General features: G+C 39.4%; 1 protein-coding gene and 2 long non-coding RNA genes across 12 annotated transcripts in view; 1 reads left to right on the top strand and 2 right to left on the bottom strand.

The window, feature by feature from the left end:
* Positions 1-20,115, bottom strand: part of LOC145554811 (uncharacterized) — a 337,275-nt gene that overhangs the window by 285,612 nt on the left and 31,548 nt on the right. The window lies entirely within an intron of this gene.
* The window catches only part of tcf7 (transcription factor 7), an 82,299-nt gene that overhangs the window by 51,631 nt on the left and 10,553 nt on the right, over positions 1-20,115 (top strand). For 5 of the 10 annotated variants that reach the window (XM_081615256.1, XM_081615260.1, XM_017303044.2 and 2 more), the window contains 6 exons: positions 9,592-9,679; positions 14,098-14,187; positions 15,534-15,653; positions 16,655-16,817; positions 17,534-17,641; positions 18,934-18,981. In XM_081615256.1, coding sequence (XP_081471382.1) covers positions 9,592-9,679; positions 14,098-14,187; positions 15,534-15,653; positions 16,655-16,817; positions 17,534-17,641; positions 18,934-18,981 — 617 coding nt within the window. The remainder of the gene's footprint in view (positions 1-9,591; positions 9,680-14,097; positions 14,188-15,533; positions 15,654-16,654; positions 16,818-17,533; positions 17,642-18,933; positions 18,982-20,115) is intronic. The other 5 variants (XM_081615257.1, XM_017303045.2, XM_017303047.2 and 2 more) reach the window with 3 other exon arrangements.
* LOC108165911 (uncharacterized) lies at positions 10,060-13,312 on the bottom strand. The gene is made up of 3 exons (XR_001776239.2): positions 13,091-13,312; positions 12,248-12,313; positions 10,060-11,447 (listed from the first exon to the last, which is right to left on the bottom strand). It is a non-coding gene; the product is annotated as an uncharacterized LOC108165911 (long non-coding RNA).

Here is a 20,115-nt window from a genome sequence, read left to right as displayed (position 1 = left end):
ACAAAAATAACTAATTAAACCTTAGATAAAATGGGTTATGAAGTTGCTCTAAACAAAAATAACTCTTAAAATATTAATTAATCATCAGAATGGAAATTATTAAGCTCATTTTAAGCTATTGTACAATTAATTGATTAATTGCGTTTTGCACTTTACGCCGGAGTTTCGAGCGTCTGCCTAATTAAATCTTCCTTATTTTAATTGTAAGTGGTTCTTTAAATGTCCTGTGAGATGACATCATGTTGTTACGTATCCCATGTATCCGTAACAACCGGAACTTTCAATATCCAGCAAGTTATTTTCGCAATTTACCGTCTAGGAAACGAGTGGCCCCCTGGAATAATGACACTCTCTGCAGCTGCGAAGTTTTCGTATTAACCCGATACTTGCTGGAAAGTGCAACGTCTCCCCATATAGAAACCGTTGGAATTTTTCAGATAGCGCCACGTGTGGCGGAATTACGGTACTGCAAATTTAGAGGTGTCGCTGCCGACTCGTCCAGTCTAGAAGGGTTAATTGATGTTTTCCAATTTTTCCCATGTTATGTCGTGATTTGCCGGTGCGGAGGTGAGAATGAACGCAGGTTGACCCAGGTGGACGTGAAGAAAAGATTATTTGATGAAAACAATGAGCTCAACAGTCCAGTAGGTTCAGCTACTGACTCTAAACCGACTGAAACGAGAGCAAAGCCGGATCAGGACTATCCAGTTCGACTGAGCGTGACTAGACTGACGACAGCAATCACAAACCTGGACTAGGACCCGACAACAGGTGGACCCAAACACTCAGGGAGGGTCATCAGGGAACAAGACACAGCTGGGAAGCAATCAAGGAGGAGAGACAGGAAACCAGAGCGACTCACAGGGAACATCACATACAGGAAAAACCCAAATCCTTACATGTTACATCAATATTAAGGGATATTGACTTTAAATCAGGGGTGTCAAACTCCAGTCCTGAAGGGCCGCTATCCTGCAGTTTTTAGATGTGTCACAGGTACAAAACACCTGAATCAAATGGCTTAATTACCTCCTCAGTTCTCCAGAGCCTTGCTAATGACCTAATTATTCTATTCAGGTGTGGTGCAGCAGAGGCACTTCTAAAGGTTGCAGGACAGCGGCCCTCGAGGACTGGAGTTTGACACCCCTGCTTTAAATCATATTTACTGCTGGAAAGTTGCTTGTCAGTTAGTTTTGTCTTATTTCTACTAACATATTTGCTCCAGAGTCAAACTAAAAACACCTGGTAAGATTTTGTTTTTCAGTGCACACATTCATTTAAATCTGTGAATCATTTTTCCTCCATTTCACACTTTTTATCGTACGTGGAGAAGCAGCAGCGACATCCGCAGCTCTGAAGTGGACCCGGTTTCAGAAGAATGGCAGCTTTGTCCTGCTTGTTCGGTTTAATCTGCCGCCTTCTCCGGCTGGAAATCCCCGTTTTCCTACAAACACTCGCTCCGTGTCTGGTCTAGACTCTGTGTGTGTGTGTGTGTGTGTGTGTGTGTTCATAACTGATGGTGGATCTGTGACTCAGCTCTTAATGACAGACTGAGACACCTGCTTCTACCTCACACATCCACCAACACCTGGCCGCCGCCGCTCCACGTTTTGCACTCACCTCTTACCTGTCAGCTGATCGCCTCACCTGTGAGGTCATTTCTTTCAACACACCTTTCTACCTGAGCCCAGCCAGGGTTGAAACCCGGGAGAAGGATGACTTGATTTGGGATAATTAAAGGTTCACTACTATTCTTCCATGAACAAGCCATAGCAGGGTGCCTAAAGTGCGGCCCGGGGGCCGTTTGCAGCCCTCAATGCGATTTTGGGCGGCCCTTATTCACAATTTAAGACCGGCTTATATTTGGTTTGCCAGGCAGTTGTTGCAGATTCAGATTTAAAAACAAAGTTAAGGAGCAATCTTTAGAAGAGTTTAACATCTTTCAATGCAGGGTTTTGATTTAATTTTAATTTATTTTAATAGCAACATGAACAACAAACATCCTGTGATTTCTACCTGAGCAACAGAGAGTGAGTCATAAAGCACAAATAACAGATGATCAACCGGAAACATTTAGGAAATGGTTTGTTGTTGTTTCTTTATACAGAAATCTGATTGATTAGTTTACAGAGAAATACAAAAAGTGATGCCATTAATTTTCTAACTTAGCGTAGTAGATAGCATTTGAAACTGATAGCTAACATGCTAATGTTATTGTTTTAGCAGATGTTAGCATTTTACCGATTGATTGCATGCTAGCAGCTGTTAGCATAACACAATGTTGGGCTGCTATTCTCGACCAATTACTTTTATTTTCCATCCATCCATCCATCCATCCATCCATCCATCCATCCATTTTCTTCCGCTTATCCGGGGTCGGGTCTCGGGGTCAGCAGCCTCAGGAGGCCCAGACTTCCCTCTCCAGCCTCTTCCAGCTCCTCCAGGAACCCCAAGGCGTTCCCAGGCCATAGAGAGACATCGTCCCTCCAGCGTGTCCTGGGTCTCCCCTCCTCCCGGTGGGACCTGAACTCCTCACCAGGGAGGCGTCCAGGAGGCGTCCTGACCAGATGCCCGAGCCTCAACTGGCTCCTCTGGACGTGGAGGAGCAGCGGCTCTACTCTGAGTCCCTCCCGGATGACCGAGCTTCTCTCTCTAAGGGAGAGCCCAGCCACCCTGCGGAGGAGGAAACCCATTTCGGCCGCTTGTATCCATGATCTCGTTCTTTCGGTCATGGCCCAAAGCTCATGACCATAGATGAGGGTGGGAACGTAGATCGACCGGTAAATCGAGAGCTTCGCTTTTTGGCTCAGCTCTCTCTTCACCACGACGGACCGGTACAGCGCCCGCTTCACGGCAGACGCTGCCCCAATCCGCCTGTCGATCTCCCGCTCCCTTCTTCCCTCATTCGTGAACAAGTGAACAACTTTTATTTTATAACAGAAATATGTTTTATTCCTGCTGCTCATAACATGTTTTAATAAAACAGTCATGATGTGGTTGAGCCACATGATGATGATGATGAAGGTGACGTAAATACCGAATCAAAGCTGTGATATTAACTCTTCTCTCTGCATCCTGTGGGCGGTGGCCAGTAAATGTTCCTGTGACAGATTTGATCATGAATTCCTCTGAAAGTCACCAGGTTTTTTCTGTCTTAACTTCCTTTATTGTTCGTTAAGATCTCGTCTTATTCTCCGTGCGCGGCTTACTTCCTGTGCTATTTCCATTTCCACCCACTGTCTGTTTTCAACCATGCCTCGTCTGTCTCCCTTTGTGACATTTTTACTGAACCACTTTTCCCATCGACTCCCCCTATCGTGGCATCACAGCATTTTACTGTTTATTAGCCACATCAGAATATCTTCACCTTAAATTCATCCATTAAAAATCTGTGGTAATGCCTCTGTGATTACAAGCAAATTTAGTAATTACAGTTATTGTTTCTTTATACTTTGTAAAACTATATTGACTTGCGTAAATAAGTAGTTTCAGTGTATCAGAAATTCATGTGTGTATGGCGATATTGATTACTGATTTATCATCCAGCCCCAGAAGGCGCTAAGTCAGGAGCTAACTTTGGAAAATGGACGTCTTCTATAATGTAAACAAACTATTGTTGTGTAGAGAATCTTGCTGCCACTCGATTAAAATATTTATTCAGATGATTTTACGCTCTAGCGCTGTGATTTGTCACCATCTGTCAGAGTTGGTGTTTCGGTCGACTTTTTAAATTGAACTGAAACTCTGAATTCTGCAGCACATCTACATGCTACGTTTGTCAAAGTCAAGCTAGCATAACTGAGCTGCTTTTCTCTCCATCGCTGTTTCTTCTTCAGTTAAAACTTTTCCTGACCTGGTTATCTAGTTGTGTTGGTAGTTGACATGGCGCCGGCTGACCTGGAGCCATCCTCCCACACTGACCGATCAGCGTACGGGCCCCTTATCCACAGGAACTGACCTCCGACGGTACTGACAGGGTTTATCATAGGAAACACGCTGCAGAGAGATTTTGAGGAAAGTGATAGATAATCACAGTCCCAGCTGTCGGTGTGGAACATGCAATCCTGACAGCCATAACCCAGAACGTGTAGAGGGAAGAAAGTAATTTATTACATTTCCAAAATCAAAAAGGAGTCTGAATAACGCAAGAACTGGATCATGGCCTGCAGCCAGCCGGTTTTATTCAAGTCATTTCTCACCCATTTTGATCCTGCAGAGTGCGTCCCACCGCGTTCACACTCACATCCTACCAGACTTTGTCCCTCATCATTTTTACTCTTGGGTTTTATCGTTGATTTCTACGTTATTTCCGCTAATAAACTTACAAACCTGACCCAGAACTAGTTAGAGATTTTTTTTTACCCGCCGTCTTTGCCTCAGTGTTGGTTTATAAGGAAAAAGTGATTCAGAAAATGACTGGGGTAACACATTGAGGTCCGTTAGTCTGCCTTTATAGCTGTTTGTCTGTCGGGATTTGCTCCACTCCGGCATGGGGGCGGGGCCGGCGCCACGTCAGGTAGGAGCAGAGCACTGCGTCTGTTTTTGTTTAGGATATCAACATAGCAAGAGTTAGCTTGTTATGTTGATATCTAGGCAGCTAAAGCCAATGCTAGCCATCGTTAGCGAGCAGCTCTTTGGGCCTTCTCGCTGTAGGAACAGCTGGAATGCAGTCACATGCTGTTATTTCCTTTAAGTTAATTTATAGAAATCATGATTTTGTGCATAAAGTTTTTGTTTTGACTCTAATAAAGTTGCTGTTTCAGCCTCTGTGAAATTTTCCTCACCTCACTGCAGAGTTTCTCCTGTCAAGTTGCTTTTGACACCATTTGACCCAGCTGGTCCTTTCTGCAGCCAAGCATGAACGCCACGCGTGATTCAAAGCGCTAGCATCTTCTCACTCGATCATGTAGCATCACTTTGCGCCGATGTTTGGTTATGACTGTCGGCCGGACAATAAATTAGAAAATACAGAGTGAAAAAGCAGAAGTGAAACACGTCTGCGTTTGCTGTGGAGACCTGAATGTGCTAGCAAAAGTGTGAACAACTTTAGCAGACTGCAGGTGCATTTGGGGGTATTTTCAGATTCACTCATTTCTGTAATTTGTTATGAAAATCAAAGAAAGGACCACAGGTGACAATCCGGTTCAACTAAAAACCAAACAACAGAGTCTGAAACCTCACTTTTCTCTATAAACAATCTGTTTATGAATGTGCATTAACGCAAAATGTTTCGTTTTTGGTCACTTTTAGCAAGCGTCAAGGCTGCTATTGTCACTGTTGTTGGTGCCCCTTTTCCCACGTACAGTTTTTCCTTCCACTCAACTTTCCAAACAATATGTTTAGACAGCACTTTGTGAACAGCTGGCTTCATTTCCAATGATTCTGTGACTCACCGTTCTTCTTGCGGGTTTCTGTCGCTGTCTTCTGGACGGCTGAGATGTCAGCAGTTTATCCAGGCGCTTAATATTAAATGTGACTAAATTAATTGTAGGTTTTATAGAAATAATCAGAAATAAAAACTTGAAAAATATATAATAAATATACTTAGTATGACTTTTACATTTATTGAAATTTTACTTTTAAAAAACTAGAATTTTTATGATTTTTTAAAACTGTTATTTTCTTTAATAAATAGAAAATGTAGCATACTTCTGAGAATATTCATGTTGGCTGGTTTCCTCTTATTTTTGTCTTATAAGAAACACTGACCAAATAAATGAGCCAAGGAATATCAGCTAGACAATGCATATAAAAATAGGGTTGAAACGATTAATCACGATTAATTGATTGTTGAAATAATCGTCAACTAATTTGGTAATCGATTAATAACTAATTTGAGTATCCAGATTCAAAAATGCTGTTTACTGGGAAAAGGCAACATATTCAGGTCAATAATTAATCACAAACTGCACAAAAAATAAACATTTTCATCTAAATTGAAAACAATTTTTTACAAATATGTTTTAGCTAAAACTCTTTAAGTGGCATTTTTAGCATCAACTGTTTCAGATGTACTAAATGAATGTTATTGCAATTTAAGCAATAAAATAATTAATACATTTATTTGAATATTTTAATGTATTTCGCCTGAAAAGCATTAATGTGCCAATTTTTATCCGATTAAATATAAAACAAGTAAACTAAACATTCAAACAGGATCCCTGCGTGTTTACTTTTACTTTTCAAATTAAAAGCATGAGAGGGATTCACGTGAAAACAAAAAAAGTGAGAAGTGAAACTGCCGATTACAAATGAAAACAGATGAAAAGCTTGTTTTCAGCTCTACACTGTAAAACACTTTTATTATTACTGTGAGTTTCGCTCTTTGCTCTCAGTAAAAGTAACTTTTCAACACTTGAGTCGGACCCGCCTTACAGTAAGACGGCAGCGCCGCGCTCCTCCTGGTGACGAGTCATTTAAAGGCGCAGACGCTGCAGCGCTTTCACTCTCAGCGGTTAGAACCACCGCAGCGCATTATCGGCACTGCGATACTATTTTCAGCTCCTCTCGTTTTAACACGCACGCGTTCTGATGGCGGCCCGGTTTGACTCAAAACAGCCACCTTTGATCTGGTTCCCCAGACGCCGACACGAGGCCGTGAGATAGTTGCAGTTGTTTGGGTACTAGATCGCATATTTAAAAAAAAAAAAAGGGGCATTCCAAAGAAAACTGCCCCATTGCTGCTGCTAATTTCCCCCTGCAGGTTTCCCAACAGCAGCCGGTGACAACGAGGGACAAACGTGACTTACAGAAACCAGCCTGACGTTTCCGCCGGCGAAATTCAAATGTGGGATTTCGGTTTTGATGCTGTCGAGCGAGATACTCGTTTAAAGTTTAAAGTTCATCGCCTCAATATCTGGATGACTTCCAGTGATGCATCACAACCAGAGGAGGCCAAGTGTCCAGCTGCTGCAGCGTCCACTTGGTGTTCGCCCAGAAATCACTCAGAAACCAGCAAAAAGTTACATTATCATGTAATATTTAAAAATTACACCATCTTAAAATGTACATTTAAATGGAAGTTTTTGTATTTTAATTCATATAAATAACAAAATCAGGCTTAATAATTTTTTCTGGTGAGTTTCTGGTTAAAACATGTTTGATTTTCATTCAGTGGGAAGAAAATCCAGAAATTTTACTGAAATAAGAGAAGAAATACGTTATGATAAAATTAATCAAGAAAACGTAAAAATTCAGCGTAGTAAAATACATTTTTTCAGAAAAGTAAAATGTAACTAATTACCATCCAGGTCTCATCACTACACTGCAAAAACACAAAATCTTACCAAGTAATTTGGTTCTAGTTTCTAAAGGCGATAAGATAAAACTGACAAATAACTTTTCTACAATAAATATGAGCTTTTCTTTCTAAAAAAGTTCTATTTGCAGATTATTTTATTGATAATAAGACATTTTCCCATGTTATAAGTGAAAAAATATAAGCACTTTTTCATTAATATTAAGGAATAATTAACTTAAAATGAGCTCATATATCTTTCTGAAAAGTTACTTGTAAGTTAGTTTTGTTTTATTTTGTAACATTACAGCTTTATTACTGCATTATTTAAACTTTGCTCTGATATTACAATTATTCTTTCATTATTACAACTTTATTTACATTTTTACAACTTTATTCACATTATTACAACTTTATTCACATTTTTACAACTTTATTTACATTTTTACAACTTTATTCACATTTTTACAACTTTATTCACATTATTACAACTTTATTCACATTTTTACAACTTTATTCACATTTTTACAACTTTATTCACATTATTACAACTTTATTCACATTATTACAACTTTATTCACATTTTTACAACTTTATTCTCATATTACTGACTTTATTCTTGCAATATTTCGGCTTTGCTGTGGTATTTTCTTCCTAGTGTTGCTCCATTGTCGTATTTGGGTTGGTCAGAGACCAAAAAGCCGAGTTTTTGTGTCCAGACAAACTAAATTAGCGAGAAATGTTTGATGAAGTGGAGGTGAGGCAGAGCAGAGGTTAGCTTAATGTAAGGGGAAGATAATGAAGAAGATGAGAGAGGAACCAAACGAGCCCAGGTCTGTAATGAAGGAGGAGAGGTCAAAGGTAAAAGAGGGGTGATGCTGGGCGATCGGGGGGATTAATGGCGGACGGATCGGAGCGGTGAGACGGGTCGGGTCGGCTGACTCAGTCGCATTCCTGTCGTGCAGATTTATAGCAGCTCGGGGTCCTGGGACAGGCCTGGAGCCGCGGCCAAATTACAGTCATCTGCAGCATTCCTCTGCTGCAAACACAGGTTAGCAGCACGGCCGCGCTAAGTGCTAGGTGCCGCCTGTTGACAAATGACTTCCTTTGAAGGGCACAAAGACGGAGGGAGACGCTCGGAGAGAGGCGGCCTGTTTACCGAGCGAGGGCACAGAGTCGCTCAGTCTGCGTTTTCTTTTGTTGGCGCGCAGCTCTGCCATAACTACAGATGAAGACTCGGTGTTTGTATGCATGTTTGGGTGTGTTTGTACAACGTGGGCACAGACACCGCAGCTCCCAGCGGAGGGTCCCCCCACATGCACCCGGACACACAGAGCGACGCATTGTGACCTTTGACTGGAAGGTCATTCATGGATGACCTGTCATGCTTAGCATCGGCCTGCAGTCTACACGAAACATGCTCATTACAGTTTATTGCACGAAATCATCCGTAGGGGACGAGGTTTGCTCAGTCCTGCCCATTCAGAGTGAGCTGTTCTAGGAATGTTTGATAAGCATTAGTATAGCCTCCTGCACAACCAACCAGAATTCAGCAAGTGGTTTCTGGATGGCAAATCAACAACAAAACACTGCAAAAACACAAAAATTGACCAGGTATTTTTTTGTTTAGTTTCTAGTGCAAATATCTTAATACACTTAAAGCTTAAAATTAACTTTTCAGTGAGATTTTGGAGTTTCACTTCTAGCTCTAGTTCCATTAGCAGAGTTTTTCACTTGCAACGAAACATTTCCCCCATGTTACAAGTGAACTATAACCAGGTGAACTAGAACCTTTTCATCAGTATCCAGGAATTCTTTACGTAAAACGAGCTCAAATATCTTTTGTCTTATTTCAAGTTTACAAAGATATTTGCTCTAAAAACCAGACAAAAACTTGGTAAGATTTTGTGTTTTTGCATCAACAAAATCATTCTTGGATATGTCAGTCTGCTGTGTTCATTTAAAAATGTTTGAAAAGTATTAGTAGAGCCTCCTGCACAACCAATAAGAATTCAGCATGTTGTTATACTCATGCTGGCAAATCACTTGTGTTTTCCAGCAGCCATTGTACAGAGCATACAGCGGTACAACCAGGTGACCCAACGTGCTGGAGCTCAGCTTGGGTTGCTAGGTGATGGGTGGAGCTTTACTGGGGTTGCTAGGTAACAGGCAGAACTCAGCTTTTTGCTCGTTTGCTCGTTTTTAGAAGCAGTTGAGGTCGAAATGGAAGTATAAAACATTCAAAATGTGAATTTTTCATAACAGATCTCCTTTGACGGAGCTGGTTGAGTCGCTTACGCTGTTTTATGACGGCCTCACTGACTCTGTGTGACGGATCTGTGTTTTTCCCGCAGGCGTTCACAGGCACCAGTCCCAGGACCTCTCAGGGTACTACTCCCTTCCTCCAGGTGGCGTCGGCCAGATCACTCCCTCCATGAGCTGGTGAGCTGCACACATTTGTTTAATAACTCGTTCCATGTTTAAATAAAAATGCCAAAAAAACTTTTCTCAGGTTTATTTGGCAGAAATGTGCAGATTTCCTCTGTTTTTTCTGAGGTTTCTGGTAACATAAGCCAGTAAACAATGGGATGAAATGAAACTTTTAGAAATTTTTCTGCGGTTTGGAATGTTTTTTTTGAAAGAACAAACAGTAGACGTGGTTGCAGCGGATGACAGTCAACATCCTGACGACACACAGCATAAATGAAAACAGAAATCACATGACGTCTTTCAGCCCTGAGGAATTAACTCGCTGAAAAGCAAATAAAGCAGCAACTTTTACTGTAAAAATGTTTATTTTCTATTCGTTTAAGGTTAAAAGATTGTAAAAGTTAACAGACTAGCATGAAGAATTTACATTTTTGGGTCAAGATCAACAATCTGAAAATGTACATTTTATCCCCGAGAGCCGGTATTATTTTAAAAGTTTTCTCCATTTCCACATTATCTGTTTATTTTATCAGATATAAAACTAGTTTACCCTTTAAGTTGAAGATCTGTTTCATCCCTGACAAACTATTCTTCAGATTGATCAGCATTTATTTTCACTTCCTGTTTTTATTGAAGTATCAGGTCTAAAAAGGACCATAAAAGAAACAAATTAAGTAATTTTAGACAGTCAGAGTGCATGTATACGTAGTTTTGTTTCAGTAAAGATAATAGTAACGTCAGGCTTTTTAAAGATCGGCAAAGAAACTGCAATCAGTTTGCGTCTGTCCAGAACATCTACGATAGATAAAAATAACAAGTTCAGCCATTATTTACACAAACATCTTATTTTTTCCTCTAAATGAGATTTTAAAAATCCAGAGATTTATCATAAACCATCTAACTTGTTTGTTTTCTTCCTGCTGTTTTTCTTTATTTACATTTTAGTAAATGTAACCTGTTAATTTCTGCACAAGAAAAGTACAAAGACAATATATAAAATGATATTTTTGTGGTGATTTTGCCCAAATGAAATCTTGTAACGGAGCAGAAATGGACTCAGTTTTAACCAAGTGATGGTCCAGTTGGGTTTTTCACCCAACATGTCTGAATTTTCCATCCTTTTCTAGCTGCGGTTGATTTCCAGCAAAATGGAAACTTTACACCAAAATCTCTTTTTTTTCCTTCTGTTGTTGCATTTTCCTGAAACTGCTCAGAAAGAAACAGACACGTCTGCTCCACGTTTTCTCATGTTAATGTCACGCAGCGTGATTGTGGATCTATAATGTCAGACTGCCGCAGAGTTATGGATCAACACAAATCCGTTTGGAGCAAACCTCCAGAATCCTAAATCCTCTCTGGAATAGTTTAAGTCTTACATCAAATGTCAAGAAGATTTAAGAAGAAAGTTGTTTTTCCCTTTTTAAATGTGTGATTACATGTGTGTTTATTGTGTTTCTGTAAGTCAATATTTGTCCCCAAACATTCCTACAAGCATTTATCCCCGTCAGAGAAAGAACGCTTCACTGTGGATTTGTCATGAGTGTTATTAGCAGATAATCTCCTTTACTCCAGATTATCTGCTTGTTTTAGGTCCTTGTAGTGTAGATCTTTTGTTGGAGGAGGAGGAGGAGAGCTTAAATGTCATTTTTCTGTGGCGTTGGCGATCAGTCTGGGACTTGAGAGAAAACCCGATCGCCTGCTGGCCTATTGCTTCTGTTCATCTCACGCCGTGAAGATTTATTGTTTGTTTTCATCCGTTTTTCCAGAATGCAGCTTTATGCTTGGACACAAAAGTTTGATGGAGTATAACTGGAACTGAAAGCTAAATTTAAACTGAAATCCCAGGAAATTGAAAGAACTGCAGCAGGCTCGTTTGCATAAACTACCAAACATCAGCTGCAACGTCAGTTTATATTTTGTCACCTTCCGAATTTATCACTTTTAAATTTTGTGGCTATGAAAATGATAGAAATAATGATTAAAAAAAACGACTTACGACATACTATCTAACTGTGACTGCATGCAGCATTCATTCATTGCGCCACAAACACAAATAGAAACTTATTTAAAAAGTGTGAATTATATCCCTGCATTGCACACAGAAACTACATTTGATCATATTTTCAAACTTCTATTTATTGATCTTCTTGTGGAACAAACAGTTTAAATAGGAAAGGTAGTAAATATATATATATGTAACTGTTTTTTAACGTCATTAGTAGAAATTTATGAAAAGAGCAAAACTTTTTTATTTTAATAGGAAATGTTTGTGATAAATGCTCAGCTCTTTTATTTTGATCCTTCTAAAATAAAACCTGGTTAATTCAGAAGGTTCATATTTAATAGAGTTTATCTGAGTTTAATTCATCTGTCTGTGAAGAACTGAGAGGTTTGTTAGTGAACAGATCAGGAAGGTACAAGCGGGATCACACTGTAAAAAACATTCATCTTACCAGGTAGTTTTTGTTTAGTTTCTACAGCAAAATATTAGTCCACTTGAAATAAGAAACAGCTAACTAGAAAGTAATTTTTTAGCATGATATATGAGCTTGTTTCACTCATTATCAATTGAAAACCTACCAAAATGGCCGCCCACTTTAACCGTCAGGGTGGGAAATCTCAGCCAAGAGGCCTCTGGTCACAAACCTGGTAGAGAAAAGCCACAATTTAAACAATTCAGTTTGAAACAAGAAGACAAACAGATGAGTGCAGACATGAACTTATCCTGATCTTCTAAAGGTTTAAAAACTGGTACAAACTTCATGTGACGCACAAACATGATCTACAAAAACAGGATTTCATGGCAAAATGAGGAGAACAGATGCTTCGTTTCTGCCTTCATGAATATGTAAAACAAATGCCGATCATTAGAAACCACAAAATGCTGAGAGGAGGTCAAGCAAACGCAACGTGATTTACTAAACCTGAACCAGATTGTTAAAGAATATGAAATCAAAATAATCAAAAATAAATTAGAAATATCCTCCAGCAATGCAGATTTTGAGCTGCAGGATTACCGGATAATTCACCGTCACTTTATGTGAGCAGACAAAAGGTGGGTCTCGACCTCCCACTGTGATCACGACGCATTGGACAGAGTAATTACTGCTGACATCCAATTAGCTCAAAAACATCACGACTAAATCTAAATATTACTAAATAAAAATGAACAGACCAGTTCATGGTGGTGGCAGAGTCATGCTGTGGGAATGCTTTTTGTTTATTCTTACTTCCGCTTTTTTTTAGTTTATCAAACAAAAACCTGTTGAAATACATTAAAGTGTGACAAAACATGTAAAAGTTCAAAGGGTGCTGACTAACCGCGATTATTCCCAACATTTACTGGAATATTTTATAAACGTTTTCAGCTGACAAAGCTGCAAATCCTTGTTAAAATATTGGTTATTAAAGCCGCTTTCTGACCTGAGGAGATGAAAAGTGAAGTGTGATGATGGTGATGCTGATGATGAGGTTTAGATGATTGAAGAAGGCATCATCAGCTGAAGATCTCTGGAGATTGCTGTTTTCTCCATATCAAAGCCCGTCTCGACCTCCCACTGTGATCCCGATGCAGCTTCTTCTACGCCACAGCTGATCCACTCTGCTTTTACAGAAATATGTCTTAGTATAAAGTCTAAAGTAAGACTTTTTACAAGGACATCCAGACAAAAACAGCCTCCCCCTTCAACTACAATTAGAAAATTACCCAAGTTTACAAATTAAAATGTTCTTATAATGGAAAATGTTTGATGCAATAGAAAATATTAATATTTTTTTTATTTGGTTTTATGGTAAATAGGAAGGAGTGACTTTTCCTCAAAAGCAGACTTTATTGCTTTTAATTCATTTATTAAGCATGGATAAATATATGAAGTGACAAAAAATTTATAGCTGAGACTTTATTCTCCAATTTGATCTTAGATGGTTTTAGAAACTATATTTTTGAGCCTGCACCTAATTCAAAAAGTTTGGACACCCAAACAGCCAAGACCGTCTTTTAGCGGTGTAGTTTGGCCGCCATCCAGCAGAGGGCGCCGCTGGTCATAAACGGAGCCGGTTGTACAGAAGCAAAGATGGCGGTATCACTGAACGGTACAGAAAAGTGATCCAAACACAGTCCATTTTTTGAATGAAAAATGTTTTTTATGCGGTTCTGTTTAGAAATATAAACACTCGATAAACTAATTAAGTTATCAATTTGATATCGGCTCATTCAGAGGTTTTTAATGGCGGAACAGCGGCAACTTTATCAGCTAAAAATTACTGATGTGCTAAGCGAGGGGCACAATGCAGAAAAATTATACCGTGGCGGGTTTCCATGAGTTTCCTAAAAGCTTCTTCTGGGTAAAGAATCCAGTCAGTTTAAACTTTGACCTGTGAAGCTAAACGCAGAACCTGCTGCCGTCTCTCCTTGTGCTGTGCCGCGGCAGGCAGAGCCAGCCGGTCTACCCGGCCCTGTCCCCTTGTGGATTCAGGCAGTCCTACTCCTCCAGTCTCCCCAGCGCATCGTCCTACTCCAGGTACCGCATCCTGCCGGCTGGACCGGCCCAGGACAAACCGGCCGCGCAACAGCAGGCTCCTGTTTACAGCACATCGCCAAAAAACTAGACCAAACACATCCGAGCAGGACGGATCCAAACATCAGAATCTCATCAGGACGGTGTGCTGTAAACGGGTCGGGCCCCGTCAAACCGAGCCGAGCCAAGCTAATCGCTGCTCAAACTTCATGAAAGGTTGAAAGAAACCCGCTGTTTTGCTGCTTTTAAGCTCTGTGCACTGCAAAAACACAAAATATCACCAACTTTTTCTGGTCCAAGTTCTGGTGAAAATATCTTGGTACACTTGAAATAAAACAAAACTAACTTACAAGTAGCTTTAGAGTTTTCATTCCTCAATATTGAGGCAAAACTATAAGTGAAATAATCCAATCAAACTAGAACTTTTCATCAATATTTAGGAATTATTTACTTAAAACAAGTGTATCTTGCTGAAAAGTTACTTGTAAGTTAGTTTTGTCTTGTTTCAAGTGTGATAAGACATTTGCACTGGAAATTAGACCAAAAATACTTAAGGTTTGTGTTTTTGCAGTGTGTTTTTATTTGTGTCTGTTGCTCTACATACACATTAAACATGCTTTATGGTTAAAATTTTGCACAAACCTGGTCCGATATCTGTGAAGTCAAACATAATATGAAGATGCTTTAATTTTTTACTAGTGTTTGTTATTAGAAATGCAAAAGATAAATGGTTTTAAAGCTCATATAACAGCATTATGAACTGCTTTGTTCATAATACCCTTGGTCAAATATCTCTGTTTCCAAACACCATAAGGACTAAAACCAACAACACGCTCATTGTTCTGCTTAACGCCGTTTAGATGTTTCCTCTTTCTTTGTTGTTTTAAGACAACAGCAGCTGCTTCTCTTTTGCACCAAATGTTAAAGAAATATATCCAGTCTAATGTTCACAGGCTGAACTGTAAAACAAGTCTTCATCGTTCAGCCGCTTTCTTTTGAAAAACAATACTAGTGCGCCCTCTAGTGGTGACAAATGTTGAAACTACAGTATTATATATCATGATTTAACATACTATTATGACATAAAATATTACTTTTAATGACCAAAAAAGCTATTAAAAGTTGCTTTTTAACAACACAACAGATTTAAATGAATGTTTTTGTATGATAGAAACCTAAACTTGGACGTTAGATGATGCTTTTTCTGCTTTCAATGCTTGGCCAGAAGTGCCTCTTTGCTTCAGCGCTCTCCGTTCTCTCTGCCTGTAAGTCGATGCATCGCTCCAAACCGCTCAGGTTTGCGTCACTTTTCACTGTTTTCCTGCGTTTTTTTTTTTCAACCCTCCCAGGTTCCCTCACTCTTTGATGCTCGGACCGTCGGGCGTGCATCCGACAGGGATCCCCCATCCGGCCATAGTGCCGTCTTCGGGCAAGCAGGAGCATGATCAGTACGACAGAGGCTTGTACATGTAAGTCACTCCGACTTCCTTCATCACAACTGTTTCATTTAATTCAATTACATTTTATTTATTTGTTCAGCACATTAATCAATGTAACATAAATATGCAGTTGATAATAGACTCATCTTTTCCTCGCCACAGCCGCCCTGCCGCTGCAGAGCCGTTACCTAAATGAAACTCTGAGATGAAGCTATTATTAATTTAGTGCAGAGCGCCACAGCAAAGGGAAAAATAACACTGAAAAACCATTGAAGAATAATTCAAAACCACTCATATTCTTCTTTTTTTTCTTGCTCTACGTATCACCTACGCAACGCAAAGACTGGTTGCTATAGCAACTGACTGACAACAGCTCCACTAATATTTCAGGATTAAACACTCAGACATTTCCCACACAAAGAACAGAGCTGTGGTAGATTAGCTAATTTAAACACCTGCTCTTCTGATGATCAGTCAGAGTTGGTGTTTAGGTCGCCTCTTTACATTTTTAAATTGAACCGATACACAGGGAATCCTGCAGCACATCTACATATTAAAGTTGTCATAGTCAAGCTAGCATAACTGACCTACTTCTCTCTCCCTTGCTATGTTTTTTATTTAAACTTTCTCCTGACGTTATTTAGTTGACATAGTGTTGACAATTAGTAGCAAAGCTCTGTTTGTTTTATACATCAGGCGTACATTTAAGATTTAGCGCGCTATGTTGACAACATAACAGCTAACCCAATGCTAGCCATTGTTAGCAAGCAGCTTTTTGCCTTCCAGCAGGAAGCCGGGGGCGGGATCTTGTTCAGGTGACGTTACGCTGCTACGTGTTCATAAAACTCTCAGTACATCTAGAAAAGCTAACAATGAAAACATTTCTACAAGAAATAACTAACAGACAGAAACAATCTAAACAACAGACCCTCATTAGTGATTAAGTTTCTTAAGTTTTGACTGTTTCTGATATAAATCTTCATTTTCAGCGCTGTTCGTGTTTATTTTTGCGGATGTTCTCTCTCCTTCAGGAAGCCGCAGGTGGAGGTCAAGCGGGAGAAGGAGCCCAAGAAACCGGTCATCAAGAAGCCGCTGAACGCCTTCATGCTCTACATGAAGGAAATGAGGGCAAAGGTCATCGCCGAGTGCACGTTAAAGGAGAGCGCCGCTATCAATCAGATCCTGGGACGAAGGGTGAGTGACACAAACATGAACTCATCATTTATTTATATCTGCTGGAACATTTTTAACCTCTGACCCCCTTTGCAAGCCCACAGAAATGCTGCAAAATATAATCAACTTTTAGAATGTTTTTATCAACCATTTCCTTGTTGTTGCATTCATTTAGCATAAATGCTGCATCGAACCATCTGGTTGTAGTTGGTCAAGAGTTTTGTTGCCTGAAAATGTAATTATTAGATAATATATTGTGGCAATTACCAAATAATAAACATTTTAAACAAAATCCTGTCTTTTAATAATAATATAATCTGTAATATTATATATTATTATGAATCAAATGTTATTTTTCAGAGTCGCCCCTTTTGGTTATTTCCTTGTCAGAAACTTTTCCGTTTGTTGCTATGCTATGCTAGCCTGAGGAGCAAAGCCGCCAGTCAGAAAATGAGAAATAAATATGAAAACATTAAGATAAAAAAACCAATGTGATTCAATTGTTTTTTAATTATCTTTGCATGTTTTTTCTCATCTTCCCTCCACCTTTCTGAGGCCCCACAGCGCCCCCTGGAGGCCCCACTGCTACATTTGTTTTTGTTTTTGTTTTCATTAATATTCTAACAGTCAATGCAAATGTTTTTCTCCTCTGGAGAAACGGGTTGAAAGTTGCCAAACGGATCAGTCGTCATCCGGTTTTGGATCAGTGAATAATTCTGACCTGAATTTGTTCCCAGTGGCACGCTCTGACCCGGGAGGAGCAGGCCAAGTACTACGAGTTGGCCCGGAAAGAGAGACAGCTCCACATGCAGCTCTACCCGACCTGGTCTGCCAGAGACAACTACGTAAGTTACTTTGCTCTGCTCCTCCCCCCTCCCCAACCTGTTTCCATCTGACTCTACCTCTCTGGCTCAGAGTGAACGTATTCAAACCAAGGAGCTGATTGAGAGAAACGTAAACAGGAAAGTGTTGCAGCCCCTCCTTTCTGTTGTGCAGAAATGATGAATTTTGTGTCTGGGTTTGCGGTCGGAGAAATAGACGTCAACGCGTTGCCGTGGTTACAGCAACAGAAGCGTAAACAACAATTAAAACTCAGAAATCACTGTAAATACGTTTGTTTTTACTGTACTTTTAATTCACTAATATGTATTAGTTTATATTTATCAGTTTAATTTAGTGGTAGTTGTCCTGTATGGCAGGCTGTTAGGATATTTATTTGACCACTCTGCTCTGAAATGTGACGAATGTTCAGCAGGTGAAAGGTTCTGACAGTCGACTGTTTTCCTAATCTGGATTAACAGGATTAACTATTGGAAAATGTTGGAGTCAAACCTAAAATCGTGAATTTATGAAACATATTGACTTGTTTTTATATTTGTTTATATTTACATTATGTATTTTATCTGTGGTTTGCTTCATCACACCTATTTTTTTTAATATTTCTTCAGCTGATTGATCGTTTTGGTTTTTATTCTGAGCTGCAGATGACTGCCGTCTCACTCAAAAGATGTAGGAAATGGATATTTTTGCTATTTTTAGGCCTTTTAAGAACTTTTATCTTGTTTCAAACTGTGGTTCTTACTTTTAGTTTGTTTTGGTTTAAATAAAACTGTCATCAAATGAGTCTCCTTATTCAAGTTTGCATATTTTTATGCTTCAATAATCAGAATATTAAAAAAAAACTGGAGCAAAATGTAAAATTTCTCTCAAATTTTATATAAACTATTTTTTTTTCAAACTGAAATAAAAGCAAACAGCGAAACATTTGTTCTTCAAATTTTATTTTCAGTTTGATTCTCAATTATCTCTTGCCTATCAACTTTATTTAAATTGAATCTTTTTTTCTATTTTACACTTTAATAAGTAAATCCCATCAGATGTTTGTAAAATTAAAGTTTTTGCTGATGAAGCCCAAATCGCTGGGCAAACAGACAGAGGGTGAAGCGCTCCATGTTCAGCTCAACATCCCATTTGATTCTCTGAATTTTATTGACGCCTCTGCCTGTAAACCCACAGTTTAAAGATGGCCGGCGTGTGGTGCATGCTGGTTTCTTTGACAGATCAATGTTTTGGGGTTTTGCTGAATCTGGGCTGCTGTGTGCCTCTGACTTCTCAGTTTGCTGTTGAACTCTTGCAGGAGGCGGGCCTTAGCGGGGTCGCAGGGGAAAAGAGTAAAGCTGATTGGGTAGGGACTCGTCTAATGGTGGATTTATACCTCTGTGGTGTGGGGTAAAAAATAAGAACACAAAAATAAAGTGTTTGAGAAGCTGCATGAAAGCGGGAGGGGGCTGTGGGTATTTCTGTGCAAAGTTTGCATGCACCCTCCTGAGAGATCGCTCACGTTTGAAGCATGTAAACGAGGACAGGCCCTCCGGTCGGTAAGATGTGGATGCATTTCAAATCTCTGTCTCTACTAAAACTCTCCATCACACAGAGGTATAAATCAGCCGTCTTTTTCCAACTAACAGAGAGCAGGGCTGCATGGCTGGCCTCGCTGCATCCGTTCATTTATCATTTCAAACACTACAACAGCTTCATTTGGTTATTAATTACTTTATTATCAGTCCTTCTGTTTTGCTTTGTTTGAGAAAAAAACACATTTTGACATATTTCTGCTGCCAGTTTCTTCACGTCACCTTCCAAATGTCAGACTTTCTTGCAATATTTTAACGTAATCGTAACTTTTAGTCCTGAATGCATCGTTTCTCTGCACCTGAAAATAAATCTCTGTATAGGAGATGAGCATCATCTAAAAGTCACGTTAAGAAATGAGGAAGGAAATATTCTCCTTTTCACTGAGTTTATCTGGAAAATAGTTTCTGATCCCAAAGATTCAGTTAGAAATGATCCAGTTTGTGTTTCTGTTGCGTGAAACATTTATTTTTATTGCTTTGTTTCTGCAGATCAAACTCATTTCACGATAAAATAAAAGTTTAATAATCCAAAACAATTCCTCCACCCTAAGTAGTTCTACCAGAAAACATAAAATAAATCAGGAAATGCTCGTTAATCCAAAGAAAATTCAGCCTGAAGGAGTTTGGAGAAAAAATCAGCGTAAAGGGAAACTATCATGACAAAAAAAGAAGAAAATACTTTTGCACGTTTATATTCTTCCAGTTTGGTTTCTACTGCTTCTACAAAACAACGAAGCACTTAAAAAAACAAAAAACACCCGTTAGCAATAAGTACATGTTTGTTTTAGTGTGTAGAAAACGAGCCGCTTCAGAAACCTCCGGAATAATGTTACACATCAGCAGGCACAACGCTGTTACCTAGCAACCCCAGAAGAGTTTCGCCCGTTACCTAGCAACCCCAGAAG

Source organism: Poecilia reticulata, chromosome 14, assembly GCF_904066995.2.
Source record: "Poecilia reticulata chromosome 14, P_reticulata-male-v2, whole genome shotgun sequence".
NCBI lineage: Eukaryota > Metazoa > Chordata > Actinopteri > Cyprinodontiformes > Poeciliidae > Poecilia > Poecilia reticulata.
Note: the sequence above shows the minus strand (reverse complement) of the source record. Positions and strands in the feature narration are given on the sequence as shown.